Source organism: Danio rerio, chromosome 12, assembly GCF_052040795.2.
Source record: "Danio rerio strain M-AB ecotype USA chromosome 12, GRCz13ab, whole genome shotgun sequence".
In the NCBI taxonomy this organism is placed as follows: domain Eukaryota; kingdom Metazoa; phylum Chordata; class Actinopteri; order Cypriniformes; family Danionidae; genus Danio; species Danio rerio.
The window spans coordinates 2,902,501-2,924,887 of NC_141032.1; the positions used below are offsets into that span (position 1 = coordinate 2,902,501).

Here is a 22,387-nt window from a genome sequence, read left to right on the forward strand (position 1 = left end):
GGGGATTGGGGTTGGGAATAAACAGGGGGGCTAATAATTCTGACCTTAACTGTATGTATGTATATATATATATATATATATATATATATATATATATATATATATATATATATATATATATATATATATATATAGCTATATATGTATGTATGTATGTATGTTTGTATGTAAGTATGTATGTATATATATAGATAGATAGATAGATAGATAGATAGATAGATAGATAGATAGATAGATAGATAGATAGATAGATAGATAGATAGATAGAGATATTTCAGTCACCAAACATAATTAGAAACTGAAAGATGATACAATTAAAATCAAGCAAAATATTGCAAAAAAATGACATCCTACAAAATTTAAACTGCATTTTAATTGCTGTACATCCTGTGTGTATTAAGCAATGTGTAAGCGAGGCGCAAAACTAACGCGCTCTGCACTGGACAATAGACCAGCCTTGTTCTGGTCTATTGAAGTTCCTCAAAATAGCATCGCGCCAGCAATGCGCCTCAACACACCTCCTTTTATAGACCAGAACGCCTATGGGCGCACATAAGAGCTTAAATGCATTTGCTATTTAAACAGTGTGGCTCAAAATGACTCTTGCACCAAGCTGAAACTAGCAAACAACAATTACGTCGTGCCTTGCGTCTCATTCCGCCGATTGTATGATAGGGTCCATAGTTTGAATAGTTTGAGCTACAGTAACCTGAACTAATCAGAGGCTAATGTATGTCAGAATACATGAAATATCTCAAAACACTAAAAACTTAAATACGTCTTTTTAATAAATTTGATGTCATTTAAATAAATAGATACATTTGATAAAAGTCGACCCCCCCTGATCGCTAATGTATAATTAGCACTCTCTATATATACTGTTTATAAGCTTTTTCTGCCTTTTTCAGGTGAACATATAAGGAAGTTTCAAGATCTACTCAAAAAATGTTTTAGTTTTTTGTTATACAGTATAAATTTGTTCTATACAATGTAATTATTACTATTATTACATGTTTGTTTTATGGTTTCTTAAACTTTTTAAATTGTATTCTATGTCCTGTTTGCGTTTTTAGTCTTCTGTACAGCACTCTGGTTCACTTTCTGTGTTTTTAAAGTGCTTTATAAGTTTGATTGATTGTGTAAAATAAATCACAAATCATTTTAAGTGCTATGTTCATGCTTATTTTCTGTTCTTGCATTTTGACAGGGAAACCTACAAGGAGGCTTAAGACATCAAACATCAGGTAAATCACAACTGATTGTTAAATTAATTTAAGAGTGCCTTCAAATATCTGGAAGATGAATGTTTTCATGTTGTATGTGTATCCTTTATGTTATATTAGTGCTGATAGTACGCTAATGCATCATGTCCATGTGTGATGAGAACATACTGTAGTGAATCCCACGGAGTCACACCTCACGACTATTGAGTCAGATTAGCGAAGGCCTGCTGGGGAGTTTGGACACACTGATTGGTCGCCCACTGACCATTGCTCTAATCCAATTGAGTTCTTATGACTGAGCTCTAAGAATAGGACTAACTAAGCTAAAACACAACAGCGACAACATTTCAATGGAGGAAATGTTCCCGGATAAAAACTCTGTAGCACTTTCCACTGTAAAAGTAGCGTTTTCTTTTTCAGCATGTAATTGAGAGGCACAGAGGAAGATGCTTGAGAGGATTTTAACTGAGATGAAGATATCCAGAGGACGACTCTGCGGAGAGTGAATGTAGAAAGGTAACACGCTTTACAAATCGTCCTTGAACTTTTACATAGTCATGGATAAATACAGCGTACGAGTGGAGAGAACTACAACAGTTGCTGAGGCAAAGAGAAGAGTCTCATTTAGGATTTTTATTTAGGAAGGTTGTCATGGCATGACCATATGCTTTACATTTAAATGCACAGCATTTTAATAACAAATTATTTATTTTCTTTAAGAAAAAACACAATCAATTTGCCAGTGCTTTTGTTACACTCATAAAATAATAATAAAAAAAAACATTTAAATTTAGCTGAAATAACACAATTGTTGATTTATTTGTGGGGGGGGGCTTAATTGTTTTATGTTCAATCCACTAAAATTTGTAAAAAATTATTAGGTTAACTTAACTCCTTCATGTTGTTCCAAAACAAATCAATTGTAAAACCTAGCAATGTTTACAGTGTACTAATAATACGTAACAGTATTAGATTTTCATGACAAAACGGCATTACAAATTGGTGTAGAAACTCTTAAACAATCTGCTAAATGTCAACAGTTGCAAAGGAACATCAAATAACACACTAAATTAAACTCAAAATACAATCAAAATAGTATTTTCTTGCAAATTGAGATCCAATAATCTTTGTTTTTATGTGCAGCCTGCAAATTATATATATATATATATATATATATATATATATATATATATATATATATATATATATATATATATATATATATTTAATGATAAGGGGGACTACTTTAATTAAAATGTTCAATTATTATTAATAATTTATTATCATTAATTAGTTTATTAATGATCAACGTTAATGTAATCAATGTATCTTTTTAAAGTAGGCTGTTTCTACTTCATGTTTTAATGCAAGTGACAGTAGTGCAGGGGCAAAAGTCACTTTATTAATCCATTGCACAGACAACCAACAGATATTTAACTGCAGAAATGCAATAAAATGTATTTAAATCAGTACTTACATACGTATGCTCAGTTTATATACTGGAATAAGATGCTAAAAAAGAATACAGGAATGTTTAGACTGAACCATTGCAAGCCAATTTACCTGTTAATTAGCAAACGCTGAACCTTTCTTGAGCGTACAAGTGGAAACAAAAACCCTACAAACCAAGTGATTATTTTGTTTGATGGAAATAGCCATAATGTGTTACATGCAATAAAAAAGGCATTACTTGTCAATGACAGCTGTCTCTGAGTTTGCACTTTTACCGTGCTTTAGCTTTATTAGGAAGACACATTAGAGCAAATCCACCAGGCTCTCTCAAAGCCAATTACTACAGGAAAAGACTCGAAAGCAAATGTGAGAAAACAAGACTGACACGAAGAACAGAAGAAGCGCCGTGTTTAGTTCTGTTACTCTTATGTGCTATTAAAGCATGGTAATTCCCCCTGTTTAACTCCTGTGGTCACTAAAGAAGTGTGTTGGACACTATTTTTGGTAATTGGGGGATGCATCAATCAATTGGGGTGGCAAATGAGTGAAAGAATTTCTAAAAATACATACAAATAAATATATAGAATATAAGTTGCATTGCTATGCATTTATGACTAATTTAATAAGCTCTGTTCATTTAAAAAAATTAAGCTTTATAAACTATTTTAATTAAACGATGTTGACGCAACCACTTTGGTCTGTGGCTTGGGAGTTACCAGGAAATACAGTAACATCGTAGACAAATTAGCTTATTTCTAAAATAATTAGACTTTTCTAAACTGAAGACTGCCATGATATTTATTTCAAGATCACATGGACAACTTGGAAATATCAGCAAACATCTGTTTTTTAAACTTTTGTTAACACTTTAAGTAATAAAATAGCATGTTTGTTTTATTTAGTGCCTTTCCAGTGCTCAAGGACGCTTTACAATAACAGTAAAGGGAACAAAATCAGAATCGATAACCATAAAAGTGTAGAGAAAACAGCAGACTAATAAGAAATAATAAGAAATAACAAAGACAAGGGAACAAATAGCAAAGAAGAAATATAAGTTTTAAGGAGAGACTTTCCAGTATCAATTCATACTACATAACAACTGGTTTATTACCTGTGTATTATTTACCTGTGTAGGATATTGGCTGTTTATTAGTACTTATAAAGTATAATCTTATTCTAGATACCTAATCAATACCTAAACCCAACTACTACCTAAATTCATTCAATTTCTTTTTTGGCTTAGTTCCTTTATTAATTCGGGGTCGCCACAGTGGAATGAACCGCCAACTTATCCAGCACATGTTTAACGCAGCAGATGCCCTTCCAGCTGCAACCCATCACTGGGAAACATCCATACACACTCAATCACACTTATACACTACGGACAATTTAGCCTACCCAATTCACCTGTACCGCATGTCTTAAAACTGTGGGGGAAACCGGAACACCCGGAGGAAACACACACAAACGCAGGGAGAACATGCAACCACTACCTATTACCATTTAATAAGCAGCTCATTATTAAGCTAAAAGTCTTAGTTATTGGTTTGTTGATAGCGTGACTTGTCCCCTGAAATGAAGTTTTGATTAAAATATGTTATATTTGCAATGTAACACCACTGACACTAAAAAGTGTGACATGAAATTGTCAGAAATGTAGCTAACTTTATGAATAATAATAAGAAAGAATGTGCACCCCTCAGATCAAGCAGCACCTGCAATGACCCATGCATGAAATAGTCCAAATAAATTTCCCATCTTTTCTTAAAAGGGGCGACCATCCTTTGTGGTAACACCACAGACATGATTTTGTTTGATATGACAAAATATGTATTTTTAAAAACAATGAAATAGTACATTAAATAAAGTCTAGACTCCAAATATAATCAATTCATTTGTGTTTGAAAAATAACAATTGTTGCACTTACATTTCATGGTGGGAATATGCATATTTGATTACAAATGCAATCTCTCAAACTCCAATCTAGCAAAAATGTAGCTATTACCAGTGCACATTTTTATGTTTACAGAATACAAACATTTGCTGATTTATTGTAAAGTTGAAGAATGACTCAAGTATAGTTGCAAACTACATAAATCCATAATAATGATGGTAATGTAATTATGGACAGGGTAAAGTTCACAAATCAATATTAAGTTCATACAACAATATAAATGCTATTATATTTTTGTTATTCCAAATGTCTGTCACACGTTTAAATATTGTCTTTTAAAGAAAAATGGATCCATGTCATGTTTTTTTCGCCCTAAACAATGTTAAAGATATTTCACAAAATTGTAAATAAAACAAAGTAAATGAGCACATATAATAACAAAATGCAATTTTTCAATATTTAACATTTAACTCAATGTGTTTCCTAAATGTATTCAAATCAATATGTTGGGTTACACTTTAAGGCTGATTTATACTTCAGCGTCAAACGCCGGCGTATGCTACGGCGTCGCTGACGTGCACCTCTCAAAAAATGTAACTACACGTCGCAACGACGCGTAGCGCAAGCTCTGTGATTGGTCGGCCTGGTAGCGATGACGAGTCTGGGCGGGACCGAGAGCTGCGCGAATGGCGCGAGCGATTGTTTACAACTGTGGAGTCCCGTGAAGGAGCTCCGGATGGAAAGTTTTATATTGTGTTTACCTCATAAAGTTGTTGCACGTCGGCCGGTTGCTGCCAAAAAAAGAAGCGAGTTTGAGTCACTTATACAACCAGGAAGTGTTCAGGAAAAGCAAAACAGAAGCGAAGAAACTCGACACAGAGGAACATTTACACCTCACTGCCAACTAGCGTTTCGGAAGTGTTAATGCAGACCAACAAAGACAGCGCGCAGAAGTATAAATACACAGCTGCGCGCGTTACATGCGCCGTGAGTTACGCCGGTCACTTGACGCAGAAGTATAAACCAGGCTTTAAGGCTGATTATACTTCTGCGTCAAACGCGTCAAACGCAGCTGACGTGCACCTCTCAAAAAATGTAACTACACGTCGCAACGACGCATAGCGCAAACTCTGTGATTGGTCGGCTTGGTAGTGCTGACGAGTCTGGGGCGGGACCGAGAGCCGCGCGAATGGTGCGAGCCTGATGGAGCGATTGTTTACAAGTGTGGAGTCCCGTGAAGGAGCTCCGGATGGAAAGCTTTGTTTTGTGTTTACCTCATAATTAAAGTTGTTTTAAAATGAGCGAGTTTGAGCCACTTGTAAATCTGCCAACGAGCGTTTCGGAAGTGTTAATGCAGACCAACAGTGACCGCGCAGAAGTATGAATGCACAGCTACGCGTGTTGCATGCGTCGTGGCTTACGCCGGTCACTTGATGCAGAAGTATAAACCAGGCTTTAGTTTAAGTACCAATTCCCACTATTAACTACTGGTGTACTTGATATTGGCTGTTTATTAGTACTTATAAGTATCATCTTATTCTACATACCTAATCAATACCTAAATCTAACTACTATCTTATTTACTATTAATAAGCAGCTAATCATTCATTCATTCATTCATTCATTTTCTTGTCGGCTTAGTCCCTTTATTAATCCGGGATCGCGACAGCGGTATGAACTGCCATGTTATCCAGCAAGTTTTTATGCAGTGGATGCCCTTCCAGCCGCAACCCATCTCTGGGAAACATCCCCACACACACACACTCATACACTACGGACAATTTAGCCTAACCAAATTCACCTGTACCGCATGCCTTTGGACAGTGGGGGAAACCGGAGCACCCGGAGGAAACCCACACGAAGGCAGTGAGAACATGCAAACTCCACACAGAAACGCCAACTGAGCCGTGGTTTGACCCAGCGACCTTCTTGCTGTGAGGTGACAGCACTACATACTGCGCCACTGCCTCGCCATAAGCAGCTAATAATTAAGCTAAAAGTCTTAGTTAATGGTTTGTTAATACCTATTGTTAATAGCAAAGTGTTGCCTGCTAAACTAAATCTGGTTTTGCAGTCGGAGCCGTTCCTTGACAGCAGAAGCCTGAAATCTTTTCAGTTGCTAAAGCTAATATCCAGTCAAATATTATGTACTGTCATCAGGGCAAAGATAATAGAAATCAGTTACTGGAAATGAGTTCTTAAAACTGGTGGTGCAGTGGGTAGCACTGTTGCCTCACAGCAAGAAGGTCGCTGGTACCAGCCTCGGCTGGGTCATTTCTGTGTGGAGTTTGCATGTTCTCCTCGTGTTCGCATGGGTTTCCCCTGGGTGCTCCGGTTTCCCCCACAGTCCAAACGCATGCGCTTTAGGTGAATTGGTTAGGCTAAATTGTCCGTAGTGTATAAGTGTGAATGAGTGTGTATGTGTGTTTCCCTGTGATGGGTTGCTGCTGGAAGGGCATCCACATGCATAAAATATACGCTTGAAATGTTGGCGGTTCATTCCGCTGTGCCGACCCCTGATTAATAAAGGAACTAAGCCAAAAAGAAAATGAATGAATGAGTTATTAATACTATTATGTTTAGATTTTCGTTAAACAGAAATTGGGTAATTTTTCTAATAATTTAATGATAGTAATTTTTTTTATTATAATTAAGTTACATTTTAATTTTAATATATTATAATTAATTATAATATTAAAAATAGAGCATTCCAAAAGTGTATGTTTAACAGTTTGGTTTCTGCTGCAATATTGATATTCTAGGGGAACTTCTCCTTTTAGTAAATGTCCATGAGTGAGTGTCCGTTATGGCATCTTGTGTAAACAACCTCATCATGTCTTGAGTTAGCCCCCTGTATAAATGTAAACTGGAATAAGTAATATAACTCGGAATGCATAACATTCAGTTCACACTTAAGAGTGTTCTTTAAAATTATATTATTTTCATATGCATTTGCTGAAGTGCACCTCGTTTTTCCACATACAGTTGAAATTATTCACCCCCTTTAAATTTGTTTCTCTTTTTTTAAATATTTCCCAAACGATGTTTAACAGAGCAAGGACATTTTGACAGTATGTCTGATAATATTTTTTCTTCTGGAGAAAGTCTTATTTGTTTTATTTTGTCTAGAATAAAAGCAGTTTTAAATTTTTTATGAACCATTTTAAGGTCAAAATTATTAGCCCCTTTAAGCTAATTTTTGTTTCGATGGTCTACAGAACAAACCATCATTATACAATAACTTGCCTAATTACCCTAACCTACCTAGTTACCCTAATTAACTTAGTTAATGTCACTTTAAGCTGTATAGAAGTGTTTTGAAAAATATCTAGTCAAATATTATTAGTTGTCATCACTTCAAAGATAAAATAAATCAGTTATTAGAAAGGAGTAATTAAAACTATTATGATTAGAAATGTGTTGGAGAAATCTGCTCTCCGTAAATCAGAAATTGGGGAAAAAAATTAACTGTATCTTTTCCATGCACCTGTGTGATGTGATTATACCTGTCAGAATGAGCACGTTTGTGACCCTGGCCGAGGTGCTGGAGTCACGAGCAGCACCGCTGGAGGAGGACGAGGTCTGGGCTCTGCTCTTGGGTGCCACAGAAGCTCTGATAGACATCTCCAGTAAAGGTAGACAGCTCTTTCCACCCGAGTAAAAGAGTATTACAGGTATAAGATTCTGATAGTATGATCACCTTGGAAAAAATATCACGGTTTCACGGTATTGTGATTACCGCTCTAAAATATGTTTTGTTTTAAAGCTCTGGGCAGAAAACAACCACTTTTTCCACTATTGAACACAACAGGTTTTAATTGAAGAAACATATATAATATTTCAGAGCAGCAAACAATTAAAGTTAAGTAATTAAAGTAAATCATTGACTTCTGCTGTCTTTATTAGTTTCAAAAACACAGATTTATTTATGTCTTGAAAAGGCATCTTTGGATATCTGCCTTTTCTGTGGATATAAAGCCACTGCAATGTTCAGCTTTATAGCATGTTTGGATGTTGGTTTATAAGCATCATGAAGATTTTGATGTGGAAGCTCTTTTTCTGCGGGAGATATTTGCCCTAAAAATAAATAAATAAATAAAAATTATTTTAAAAATTACATATACTGTTATCATCCCATGCCTAGTGTTCACCCACCCACTTCCTCTCTTGGTCCAGATGATGGGAACATGTGCTGTGTGATCAGCCCCGGCTCCATGCTCCTCTCTGCAGTCGGCAGTATTGCCTTCAAGACCTGCAGCCGATCTGAAGACGTGGGTTCATTCACTTGCCCAGAAATGTCTCAGAGCAACACTTCCTCCAGGAGACTGGCCTCAGAGAAAGTGAGCTGGACAACAGTAATGTGGAGATGGATGGCAAATCAAGACAAAATGTATGATTTATTTGCTCTGGGTTTTTTTTTAGATGGTGGTTTACTCACTAGGCATGACTCTCTATTGGGCAGTGGATTATAATCTTCCACAAAATCAGGTTGGTTCCTATTTCATTTTGTTATATGTTTTTTTAAAGGGACAGTCCACCCAAAAAATGGAAATCTACTCACTATGTTCTCACCCTTAAGCATTTTCAAACTATATAAAGCTTTATGTGAAACAAAATACAAAAGACAATTACTAATATATTTAAATTATATAGAACTGTTAGTATGTTAAAATAAACTCATGTTATGTTTATTAAAGGTAAAAACACCAATACATAAATTAATCTATAATAATACAACCAATTGACTTAATTAGAGAGAAAATTAAAAATTGTAAGCTAATACAATTAATCATATATATCATATGTATGCAAATATTATGACTTCAAAAAAGTTGTGGTAAGACTCTACAGTGCTTCCCACACATAGGGCCCTATAATACACCAGGAGCAATGCAATAGTCTTTTGCTAGTCTCAGCTTGGCGCAAGAGTGGTTTTGAGGCGTTGCGCTGTTTAAATAGCAAATGAATTTGTTATAAGTGTATAAGTGTTATGAAAATGTGAAAGAGGGTGATACTTGAACTGAACCTTTGAATGGAATCTCCCACTAGCCTGTCCAGGTCAGCGACACCCTGAACAGTCTTCTACTGAGCATGTGCGAGGATGTGGCTCACAGACGGGTGAACCTCCTGACGGTGCTGGAGACGGCTGAAAATCACCATCAGACTGCAGTCCTGCCGCGACCAGAGAAAACTATCAGACAGATGGCAGAGGACGTACTTCAGGTAACCAAATAGCTGGGAGAAATGTGGTTAACACATTTGATTAGTGCAATCGATTAATAGCACTCTAATATACAGTACTGTGCAGTCTTAGGCCACTAGTACTTTAACAAAAAACATTTTTAAAGTCTGTTAATTCTATATGTTTTAGTAGAATGTCAGTTTGAAATATCAATTTACATTTCCAAAGATTATTTTAGTCATTAATTGTAATTCTGCTGTGAGATTACTGTCTGACAACAGCCAGAGATAAGATCTGATTATCATCCAGTCTTTCTGGAATGTCATGACGAAAAAGAACAAACTGAGACAAACTCAATCCAGAAGAATTTTGTCAACATCTCTAAGACGCTTCAAAAATCCTACTTGCAAAGCTACAGTACTGTTCAAAGTTTTAGGCACTTGTGTAAAGATGCTGTAAAATAAGGATGCTTTCAAAAATGATGCATAAATACGTTTTATTTATCACCGAACTTATATTGACTAAATCAAATCAACACTTGGTATGAGCACACTTTGCATTTAAATCACTTGGTACACTTGCCCATAGTTATTCAGGTAGCTTTGCAGGGTTTTTTTTAAAGGATTTTAGAGATGTTGCCAATAAACAATAGTTTGTTTAACTTATTTTTTTTCTGTTTACTTTAAACCTTTTTTTTGTGTGTGAAAGTACTAGTGGCCTAAGACTTTTGCACAGTACTGTAACTTTCACTAAACATCACACATTGATTTATTGATCAATATTAGTCATTACAATGCCATATATATATATATATATATATATATATATATATATATATATATATATATATATATATATATATATATATATACATATATATGTGTGTGTGTGTGTGTGTGTGTATAAAATAATTTTGTGAATGCAGTAGTTAATTTCATTTATTTGCATTTTATTTAAACTTTTTGTAACGCAAATATAATTTTGGTCACATTTTATTTTTAGGTACAATTCTCATTAACAAACTATAAACTAAGACTAAGAAATTTTTGTTCGTAATTTTCGCACGTTAAAAAAGATTTTCAACCCCACGTTGTGTGAATAGTATTAACACACTGCCTCCGAAACTTTCTGGGTTGTGAATAAAAAAATAAAATAAAAATCGAACCTGGTTCGGTTCGTTCACAGCAAAATCTTTATAGTAAAATATACCCAGTTCAGAGAATATTTTTAAATAAGGGCAAACAGGTTGGTAATAAGTAAAGCTGCTGTTTGTGAAGTTGCTCAATGATCCTCTGCTGAGATTTTGAGAGTTTTAATGTGTTATATTTCAGCTGGTTTCATAAGGATGTAACTGAAGTCAGTTGTTGTTCTGGGTTTCTGTTTCTGAACTTTAACTCAATTTAGAAAGGGACCAAATACTATCTAAACTGAAGAAATTTTACTCAGAGAATTTTGCTGTGTTGCTTCGACAGGTCAATGCGGTCACCATCTATTACAATGTCCATAGGTACTGCAAGTCTCTGTTCAGGATTTGTTTATGTACGTGAATGTGTGAAGTATCACAAGCAATGTATCAAAATTCCACAGATTTCCTGAAATAAACTTTCCATTTCAGGATAATCGTTGCACAGCTCTTTCGTAAAGCAGTATTGGACGAACACAATATGCAGCCTATACCTTTTTCTTTTTCAACTTTGAAAAAGAGAGAAGAACAAAGTATCCCTGCTTGAACTGACATCAAAATGTTTTGCGTTTTTTCATAATTGGTTAATTAATATGCATCGGTCTTAGTGTGCAAGGGTTGTTTGCGTGACAATTTTTTGCATATGAATATAAAAAAACGCATACAAAAAATTTAGATTAAGATCATGCACTTTAAAAGTAATAATAAACAGTCAGTATTTTAATAATAGGCAGTTAATGAACCAGTAGTTAATAGTGGGAATTAGTACTTAAAAGGATAGTTCACCCAAAAATCTGAATGCTTTCAACATTTATACTCCCTTCTCTATAAAAGTTTCGTTCTTTTGTTGAACACAAAAGAAGATAGTTTAAAGAAAGTTGTACCTGAACCATAGTTGACACTAATCTCAATGATAAAAAGCTTACATTAGTTAATGTCTTGTGACAATCTATTATATTAAAGGACAAAGTCATAAGAAAAGTTTCATTCACTCACTATTTATTCCTCTTAATTGGTTATAAACCTTTATGAGCTTCTTTTTTTGTCGAACACAAAAGAAGATATTTTGGAGAATGCTGAAAACCTGTAACCATTGACTTCAATAATAGGAAAAACAAATACTATGGAAGTCAATGGTCACAGGTTTTCAGCATTCTTTAAAATATCTTCTTTTGTGTTTGACAGAAGAATGAAACTTAGTAAATAGTGTATAAACTTTCAGTTTTGGGTGAACTACACCATTATTTCTCTTTATTCAACACTTAAATAATACAAGTCACACACTGAGTTAATTTTGAGAAACTGAAATAGTACATAATCTTTGTTTTATTTACACAAAAATTATTTTTACACAGTATTTAATGCCATAGTAATGAATCTGCCATAGTTAGTTAACATAAACTAATGCTAAGTACTGTTTTTTTTTTTCTTTCCCAGACTGAAAAACCCTCAAATGATTCTGCTCATCTCATAGACCGAAGCCAAATGGTTAGAGAAAGACTTCGGGGTATGTTTTATCAAATACATTAATTATGATTAGCTATTTAATAAGCCCCCAAAGTGACATTAATCTTCAATAAAGATAAATTCAACAGTTTCTTGTGACGTTTCAGGTGCTTCCAGTCAGAACTCAGTTTGGACACAGAAAGGGAACAGCACACCGTCAGCAGCAGACTTCAGCAGGTCAGCAGCACTGTGATGCTTACTTATATGTAAAGGGTAACAGTATATTACAATCTAATATTATATTATAATTATGCTCCTCAGATAATGTTTTATACTCATATTTAGGCCTATTTTTGATGATCTAAAAACATTATAAGATGATCTAAAACTGTCCAAAGTTGCTTCAGTGTTTAGTTTAATATTAAAGCTGTGTTGAAATGATCTGAACACAAAGAAATCACTGAATAGAAATTTACACTCAGTCAGCCGCACGGTTTAGGGCCGCTCGATGGCAACACATAGCAAACACATGCGCTATCGGTGAACTGATGAACTAAATTGGCCGTAGTGTGTTTGTATGTGAGAGTGTATGGGTGTTTACCAGTACTGGGTTGCAGCTGTAAAGGCATCCACTGTGTAAAACATATGCTGGAATAGTTGGCGATTCATTCCGCTGTGGCCACCCCTGATAAGTAAGGGACTAAGCCACAGAGAAATGAATGAATGAAATTACAGCTTTAAATTCTTACTTATATTAAAATACACTTAATTCCTAAAAAAAACCCTGATCTATCAATCAGAGGAAAGAGAGCACGAAGAAAATGATGTGCAACAGGTTATCAGGAGAGATTCGATCATGTTAATCATTGAGCACAATTATATGGAGACCAATACTTCCCGATTTTAATAAGATTAAGACAATACTCTGATTAAGAGTCTAGCATGTAAACAGAGATTTTCATAATCGTATTAAACACTAATCAAATTAAGGCATGTGGAGTATGCCTATTTTAGCCGCAGCATTGAAGTGCAGTACAGACATGTAAACCTCTTAAACTATTACTGTTGTGTAGGACTTTTTGTGACATGATATTTCACACACACACACATGCACAGCTGTTTGCCTCTATTCTCTGCACCTACTGAGTCATTAAAGGACCACAGACACACACACCTCCAAGTGCACTCACACCAAACGCAGTGAACTCTTGGAGACTCGTCACACCCACCATCATCAAATGAATGCAGAACGTTGTTTCCTGCAATGTTTTTGATTTCTTTTCTGTACTTCTCAGGACTCTTCCCATCAGGCACAGGACATCAACATGACGTCAGATTGACAATGTACCCTAATGTCGTGGGGATGTTGCAGTTTGTTTGGAAATGAAAATGGGGTTGACATTAGAAACCAACATCAGGCAGACATCAATGTCCAACCTAAAATCAACCAAATATCAACGTCTAAAGATGTTACAGCTTGACGTTGTGTGGACGTTACCACTATTATGTCTATCAGACTTTGAATTTTAATAATAGTAATTATAATAATATTCCTTCATTCATTTTCTTGTCGGCTTAGTCCCTTTATTAATCCGGGGTCGCCACAGTGGAATGAACTGCCAACTTATTCAGCACGTTTTTACTCAGCGGATGCCCTTCCAGCCGCAACCTATCCCTGTGAAACATCCACACATACACTCATACATTATGGGCAATTTAGCCTACCCAATCCTCCTGTACGGCATGTGTTTGGACTGTGGGGGAAACCGGAGCACCCAGAGGAAACCCACGCGAACGCAGGGAGAACATGCAAACACCACACTGAAACACCTAGTGACCCAGCCGAGGTTCAAACCAGTGACCTTCTTGCTATGAGGCGACCTTCTTCTGTGCCCACTGCTTCGCCCAATTATAATAATAATTCCTTGCATTTGTATAGCGCTTTTCTGGGCACTCAAAGCGCTTTACACATAGGGGGAATCTCCTCAGATTTTGGTTGTCATACCTGACCAATTAACAACATAGGCTCATTCTGAAAACGTAGCCCTATATACATTTCTGAAGAGTGCAAATTATGTAGTTAGAGCTACGCATGTCTGCATTTGGGCCTTTAAATGAACACTACGGGGTGGTGTGATGCAGTTTCTTTTTCCGCTACCAGCCTAACCTGTGTGCCTAACCACTTACCGCAGTGTGGACAGCTTTTTCGCTGTTGCCAGTTTGTCCAGTGGCTTGCCGCATACGTCGAAGGATTTGAGATGCAAAGCGGATTTGAGCGTTTGACCGGTTTGAGTCCAGCGAAGAACGTTTCTAGAAAGCAGGTAAAACAAAAACAAAAGCCAAAATATAAAAATAAGCAAATGAATAACAGAGCGAGAATGTGGTAAAAATCAGGCTGCCGCGAGGGCTTTTCTTTTTCTGGATTGCTTTTGAAAACACTGTCGGTTGGATTAGGGAAGCGTGTGGGTGGATCAATTGGTGCTTTTGAAAACACTGTCGGTTGGGTTTAGGGAAAAAAAGGGGGTGGGCAGGGCTTCATTTGCACCTCATTTTACTGATCTGCCTTCTCAACCGCCCTCCTCCCCCGTCCACTGCTCACTTTTACTTTCTTCCGCAACTCCCCAACCCTCTTCACTTCCGTTCAATACAACCAACCCCCGGACTCTTAACTTGCGTCCACGACACCCCTCCGCCATCCGACGCTCCGCTATACACTTTCATGCAGGATACCTCTAAATCCTCGGGTAACATGCCGGATCTGTTACTCCGATCTGTTCCAGGACCTCGCACTTAACAAATTAAACACTGGGGGTGGGTCAGTCAATTAGTCAGTCGACAGCGGTGGATTTATGTGAGAACAGCAGGCGTAAATGGCACTTACGAGAGAAATTTGAGATCTAAGAAAGCGTACACATCGGCCATTGGGGGATTCGTGAAAACCAAAACAGCAAAAAAAAAAGTACCTCCTGGGATATATTTGGGGCTCTCCAAAAATGTATATTTGGGTATGTTTTCAGAATGAGCCTGGGTTGTGAATAAATGCCGGTATTTGACGTCAATATGACGTTGGTTTAAGATGTTGGCTTGTCGTTTTATTTTTGTCACTTTCCAACAAAACCTAAAATCAACCAAATATCAATATCACTTGACGTTGTTATTGGTCAGCAAAATAACATAGTCCTTAGACACTGACTAGACGTTGAATTTCGGTCACCTGACGTCACGACCTAAATCTAACCTAATTTTATTTTCGTTAGACATTGTGTGCCTTCTGGGTTGCTGTCGCTCAGATTTTATATAAAGTTTCTTAACTTCAGAAGATGAACAAAGGTCTTTTGGGGTTTGCAATGGCATAGGCGTCATTTAAGGTGAACTAGCCCTTTAAGTGTGTTGGAACAGTTGGAACTGAACTGTGCAGAGCCAAGTCAGACACCTCGATTTAGAGGCTTGTATATCAAATATGCTATCCAGCAGGCTTTATCATGTACATCTCTGAACTTATCTTCTTCTAGATTTCACAGTTCACACCAGAGAAGCAGAAACAGCACATATATGAGCCAAAGTCCTGTTCTTGACCGACGCCGTCAGTTCGCCTTGAGGCCAGATCAGCTGTTTGCCTCTTCTTTTAGCCTTAATGAACGGAAAATGAAGGTAAGTAACTGCATAGATCCTTTTCATAGATGCATCTCTGGTGAAAATCCCTCCTTTGCGATCAAAACAGGTCAAACAAGTAGATCTAATTGGAAAGACTAAACATATCCTTGATCTCACAAGTGTAAATCGAGAAGTTTTATATAGTACAGTGTTTTCTTTGCATTTTACAGGACTTATAGTTTAGCCTATAGCATTGCCATCTAAGTATCCATTATCTCTGTGCATATTACTTCATATTTTATAGCATGATGGGATTTTTTTTAACCCAGTACCTGAAAGATGCATTACTATGACATTTATTTCACTGTAAGTAACTTATGAATGCTTAATTTAGATACACAAGCCTGACTTATAAACTTTATAAAAGGTTTTAGAACAAAAAAAGCTTCTATTATTGAGGTGGTTTGTCATATGGCAAAAAACGTCATATTTATCACTTTCAGTACTTTTAAAAATGTAATTTCAAAGGGTTTCCTGTTAAACGACAGTAAGATATTGCCTTTATACCACTCTATATAGGCATGAGGGTGTGTCTGCAGTGTGTAATGGCCCATTTATTTAAAAATAAAACATTAATAACAAAATAAAATAAACATATTATAAAAATAATACCTTATGCGTAACCTCGAAAGAAAATAAATATATTTAAAAATAAAACCTTATGCATAACCTCGAAATAAAACAAATGCACTTAAAAATAAAACCTTATGCATAACCTCGAAATAAAATAAATATATGTAAAAATAAAACCTTATGCATAACCTCGAAATAAAATAAATATATTTAAAAATAAAACCTTATGCATAACCTCGAAATAAAATAAATATATTTAAAAATAGGGCTGCACGATATATCGTTTCAGCATCGAAATCGCGATGTGCGCATCCGCGATAGTCACATCGCAGGAGGGTGCGATGCAAAAAAAAAATAATAATAATAAATTATATATATATTATGGGTGGAGCCGAACCGGAATACGGTATTCGGAAAAGCAGGATTAGCGTGTTTTTACGAATACTTATGTCAAACAATACTTGATAAATTATTTGTATTTGGGAACAAGAAAAACATTATATCAAAAAGCTGCGTTTCCTCATGAGACCGCACTGCATGCCCGCGTGAGTGAGTGAGTTAGTGAGTGAGAAGTTCAGGAGTCGGTGGGCGGGGTGGGGCCGGGGTAAGGAGACTGAGCAGGCTGCTTCTCTGTACAGCAACAGAGAAGGCTTGGCAGAGCGAAAAATACTTTTCTGCATTACTATTTTTGTTTATTTTATCATACTAAAATAACACGTGACAGAAGTTCACTCAAAAGTGAAAGTTCTTTCTGTTATTAATTACTAACACTCCCGTCATTCTACTTTCAGAGCATAAATTTTGATATTTTACCATATGAAAATGCAATGCAGTTATGAAAGTTGAGAAATTAAAGCAATACAGAGATCTGGTCCCCGCGTCAGGTCAGGGTGCACCTGTAACCTTAAAAAACGCAGACATGGCGGAGGCGCACTAAACTCACACGGGAAAGAACTGGGCATTCAATTCATGTTTTGGTGAAATAATTCTTTAAATACAGCTCTTTTGATCTCTAAAGGGGAAAAAAGCAAAAGAAATTTTTCGTTAAATTAATTTTAGCAAAGACGCAACTGCCTGTCATTTTCACATTCGTTTTTCAGTTAGGGATTTGGTCTATTAGAGTAACCTAATAAAATTTTTTGTTGAACACTGTAGTCTACACAATAATCAATATCATAATTTATTATATACATTAGCTATTATTAAAACTAAACTATACAATTGATAAAACAAAACCCTTTTTAATGTTTGCTTTCATTTTGACACCGCTAACAGTTGTAATAAGAAACATCACATTATGCAGACGCATGCAGTCTCAAGTTAAAAACACCTTTTGAGTTTAAAGATGATCAGCCTGCCAAGTCAAGTTTACAGTGTCATAAATGAAATGGGTAGCATGAGTAAAGGGGATTTGCCCAGCACACAACCTCATGCGCTGCAGGTAGGCTGAATGATAATCTTTAAAAATATATAGGCTATGCAATACAAAACTTTAAACATTTAATTATTTTTTAATGAAAATAAAAGAAATCAGGAGAGTAAAATATAATTTAAACCACTGGTTTGGCGCTGATACTTTATTGTTTGTATCCAGAAGAAGGGGAAATAAGCAGATGAAAACCTGGCTGGGGAGACGGCGATAACATATCAGTTCTTCAGCAAAAATCACGACATCATTGTGAGGCGTTTATCATACAACGCAGTTCGTGTTTATAATCATTAATATTAACTAGTATTAATTCTCTCTCTAGACTTAGTTTTAGGGCTTGTTCTTGTCGGCGCAATATAGCCTCGGCTTATTGCACGTACGAATCCGATTGTGAAGAATGATTAAGCGCATTTTTTATTGCATCCTTTTCGCAAGTTATTCATTTGTTTTGTTTTTTAAGTGGTGCGAACATTATTTACTGGCAAACATGTTCCTCGATCTCGTACATCAACAAACAATGTAGCCTAAAGTTAATTTACCTTTTATGTAAAAATTAAGGAATAACCGAATTTAATATTAATAAATAAAACATCCGTATAAACGTACATGTTTACTTTTGAACTTTCGTTAATAAAACAACACAAAACTGTTTATAAATATTGTAGTTAAATATTAAATTACTTTAACTGCGTGAAACTGTAATAATAACAATTAAACGTTACATTTTTAAGAACTTAACAAATAGTCTAAATGGCACTTTACTAATCAGTGTAATAATAATATAAATATTAATAATTATAAGTAAAAAGAAAATATTAACCTAGTAACAATATAAGTCAGATGTTTAAAAAACAGCGTAGTTTCTCTCCACCTTTTGTAGTCATATTTTAAATTATTTGCCAGAAAAACTAACATGTTGACTTTGTCCGGTTTAAGTGAAGAATGGAGTTATAATGTTTCCAGCAATACACTGTCAGACGGTGTGCTTGTAGCGATAATGCACAGACAGGCTACTTTTTCACAACCATGCGAGAGAGGGCTTCTCCTTCTGTTCCGCCGCCCGCATTTCTCGCAACGCAGGTTTCTCTACTCTGCGGAGCGGCGCGTTCTTAAGTAGTTACCAAATAGCCTATGCTCAATTTCTCGTCAATGTCTTCCATTTATCACTTTCTCTTTTGTATCTGGCCATTTTTGCAAATGCCTCTGCCATGCCTGGCTGAGCTGGGCTTCTGCGTTTAGAAGACAGGAGTTGATTAAGCCTACATGGCTTTTTTCCCTCGCCGTCAATCGCCACTAGCTTGTATGGTTCGGGACCCGTGGGCATGCGTATCGATGGATTTGCTCCTCAGTGTTTGGACTCTCAGCAGTGAATATTAAAACACACTTTAACACTTAAAAACCCCCATACAAAAAGCTTAATCTAAATCAATTCGTTCACCTTTCTCGGTCGGCACGAATCCAAAATGTTCCCAGATGTAAGAGTTCGTTTTCTAACAAGATTCATGGTTGAACTTGAACTTGCTGAATCGCGCCATGTTATATTCTAACAGATATGTAATACTTGGCAACATAACAGTAATTTGTGTTTTAAAGTGCGTGACTTCACGTACTACGGCCGGTGGCAATACACAACCGAGGTGGCAATGACCACCGCAGTGACGCGGTTGTCATGGTGACCGTCACAGCCCTAGTTTTAAGTATATATATATATATATATATATATATATATATATATATATATATATATATATATATATATATATATAAAATATCGCAATATATATCGCAGGGGAAAAAAATATCGCAATGTCAATTTTTTCCAATATCGTGCAGCCCTATTTAAAAATAAAACCTTATGCATAACCTCGAAATAAAATAAATATATTTAAAAATAAAACCTTATGCATAACCTCGAAATAAAATAATTAAATATATTTAAAATAAAACCTTATGCATAACCTCGAAATAAAATAAATATATTTAAAAATAAAACCTTATGCATAACCTTGAAATAAAATAATTAAATATATTTAAAATAAAACCTTATGCATAACCTCGAAATAAAACAAATATATTTAAAAATAAAACCTTATGCATAACCTCGAAATAAAATAAATAAATATATTTAAAATAAAACCTTATGCATAACCTTGAAATAAATTAAATAAATATATTTAAAATAAAACCTTATGCATAACCTCGAAATATAACAAATATATTTAAAAATAAAAACTTATGCATAGTCTCGAAATAAAATAAATTTAAAAAATAAAACCTTATGCATAACCTCGAAATAAAATACATATATTTAAAAAATAAAACCTTATGCATAACCTCGAAATAAAATATATTTAAAGAATAAAACCTTATGCATAACCTCGACATAAAACAAATATATTTAAAAATAAAACCTTATGCATAACCTCGACATAAAACAAATATATTTAAAAATAAAACCTTATGCATAACCTCGACATAAAACAAATATATTTAAAAATAAAACCTTATGCATAACCTCGAAATAAAATAAATATATTTAAAAAATAAAACCTTATGCATAACCTCGAAATAAAATAAAAATATTTTAAAAATAAAACCTTATGCATAACCTCGAAATAAATTAATTAATTAAACTTAAAAATAAAATCTTGTGTAACCACGACAACTGCAAAAGTTCAGCTCTTCAATGTTGATGTTACTTGATGATTTAATGAGGTTATTTAAGGATGCTTACAATTAGTAGAGGGTTAATTTAGTAAAAATGTTGTGTCTATTTTTGTTTTTTTGTGAAAAGTTTTGGGCATCAAATATGATAAATAAATAAATAAATAAATAAATAAATAAATAACTATTTTTATACTTAAAATTGAAATCTTATGCATAAACAAAAGAACAAGTTTGCTTTGGACTGTTCTTTGCTGATGGTATTTAATGATGCTTTTTAATGATGCTTTTTACAATTTTTTAACTATTTACCATGTTTAAACCATTACCTGTTAGAATTAGTTTAGAGGAAAATAAATATATACTTAAAAGTATGTAGAAATGAGCATGTATACTAAAAATATATATTTGTGTGATTTACTCAATTTTTTGAAGGTAAGTGGTTGCAAACAATTTATTATAGGCTGAATGTAAACAAGCAAATGAAATGTAGTAATGTTCAACTTACTTCATTACTACAACAAACTTAATTTGTTTGATTAAATTCTGCCCATATTAATTGTTTGCAACCACTTAACTTCAAAAAATGTTGTAAATCCAATGAATTATTTATTTATTTATTTTTTTGTGTGTGTAATGGTGCAACACTATGACCAAAAATGCCATGAGCTGGTTTTATTTAGTAATCCAGTGTTCTTATCCTGCCCCATATTATTCCACTTAAATTCCTCACCGATGTGTTTGTGTTCATCTTCAGGATACGGGCCCAGAGTTCATCCGGATGCTGGAGGAGCCTCTTGTCGTTTTAGAGCTGCCTAATTCTATTGTGGTCAGTTTAATCTCTCTGAGAGCGAGAGTTTGGCTCGACACCAAATTATCTGTTGCATAATGCCAACACTGCCGGCCTGGATAAGACTGATCACTTATTTTTGATCTTATTTCCCCAGTCAAACAAAGGGAAGTCAAGTTCAAACCAAAGGGACTTGACGGTTTTGATGCCAAACGGACAGAACGTTCTGCTCAAGTGCGATGTAAAGTGCAGAGGACGCGACGCATTCGATATGATCGTCGCTCACACAAATCTCGTCGAGCATTTCTACTTCGGCCTTGCATATAGTTATGGTAATGTGTTTTGTGATAGTGCTGTTACTAAGATAACTGATATGGTTTTATTAATATTTTGAATTTTTCCATTCTCTTTATTTATTTTAACTTAACCCTTGTGAATTGTAAAAATTGACTACCCTTTCATTATGTTGGTGGCTATTTTTGACCAATTGACTTCCATTACAGCCACATTTTTTGATTGCAAAGGCATAACATCATATAATCATGCATACTTGATTGTTGCTGGTAAAATTCGTAATTTTTACTGTTGATTATCAGTTGGCAGCATTGACCCTTTAGATAGGCCTGCGCAAAAATGGCTTTTATATGTACAAAAAACAGTTTCCGGCTTTTATATGGAGTAAAACAGCAGATTATAGTGTGTGTGCAGAAATACACTCTTATTATGTTTAATATTATCACTATTGCTTATCTTGATTTTCGCAGACATATCAAGGTGTGTAAAGGTTTTTCTTATAGTTCTTTCACAACAGACGCGGATGAACGGTCAATCGTGAGTGATTTACAAGTCAATGCAAAGACGAGAATAGACAGCAGCTTATCAAACTGGGCTCGGCT

General features: G+C 35.0%; 1 protein-coding gene and 1 long non-coding RNA gene across 13 annotated transcripts in view; one reads left to right on the forward strand and one right to left on the reverse strand.

Annotated features, from left to right (window-relative positions):
* frmpd2 (FERM and PDZ domain containing 2) overlaps positions 1–22,387 on the forward strand; it is a 451,768-nt gene that overhangs the window by 997 nt on the left and 428,384 nt on the right. For 3 of the 7 annotated variants that reach the window (XM_087275530.1, XM_087275531.1, XM_087275534.1), the window contains exons 2-12: positions 1,208–1,244; positions 1,644–1,739; positions 8,084–8,205; positions 8,747–8,910; positions 8,993–9,058; positions 9,620–9,793; positions 12,373–12,442; positions 12,549–12,618; positions 15,894–16,032; positions 21,459–21,530; positions 21,649–21,823. In XM_087275530.1, coding sequence (XP_087131656.1) covers positions 8,085–8,205; positions 8,747–8,910; positions 8,993–9,058; positions 9,620–9,793; positions 12,373–12,442; positions 12,549–12,618; positions 15,894–16,032; positions 21,459–21,530; positions 21,649–21,823 — 1,051 coding nt within the window. In that variant the 5' untranslated portion in view covers positions 1,208–1,244; positions 1,644–1,739; position 8,084. Of the gene's footprint in view, positions 1–1,207; positions 1,245–1,361; positions 1,740–8,083; positions 8,206–8,746; positions 8,911–8,992; positions 9,059–9,619; positions 9,794–12,372; positions 12,443–12,548; positions 12,619–15,893; positions 16,033–21,458; positions 21,531–21,648; positions 21,824–22,387 lie in introns of those variants that run through there. The other 4 variants (XM_087275532.1, XM_087275535.1, XM_087275536.1 and 1 more) reach the window with 2 other exon arrangements.
* The window catches only part of LOC103911892 (uncharacterized), a 122,041-nt gene continuing 108,107 nt past the window's right edge, over positions 8,454–22,387 (reverse strand). For 3 of the 6 annotated variants that reach the window (XR_015503739.1, XR_015503737.1, XR_015503741.1), the window contains 4 exons: positions 14,569–14,691; positions 9,597–9,742; positions 8,726–8,915; positions 8,454–8,647 (listed from right to left, as the gene is read on the reverse strand). This is a non-coding gene — a long non-coding RNA (uncharacterized LOC103911892). The remainder of the gene's footprint in view (positions 8,648–8,725; positions 8,916–9,596; positions 9,743–14,568; positions 14,692–22,387) is intronic. The other 3 variants (XR_015503738.1, XR_015503740.1, XR_015503742.1) reach the window with 1 other exon arrangement.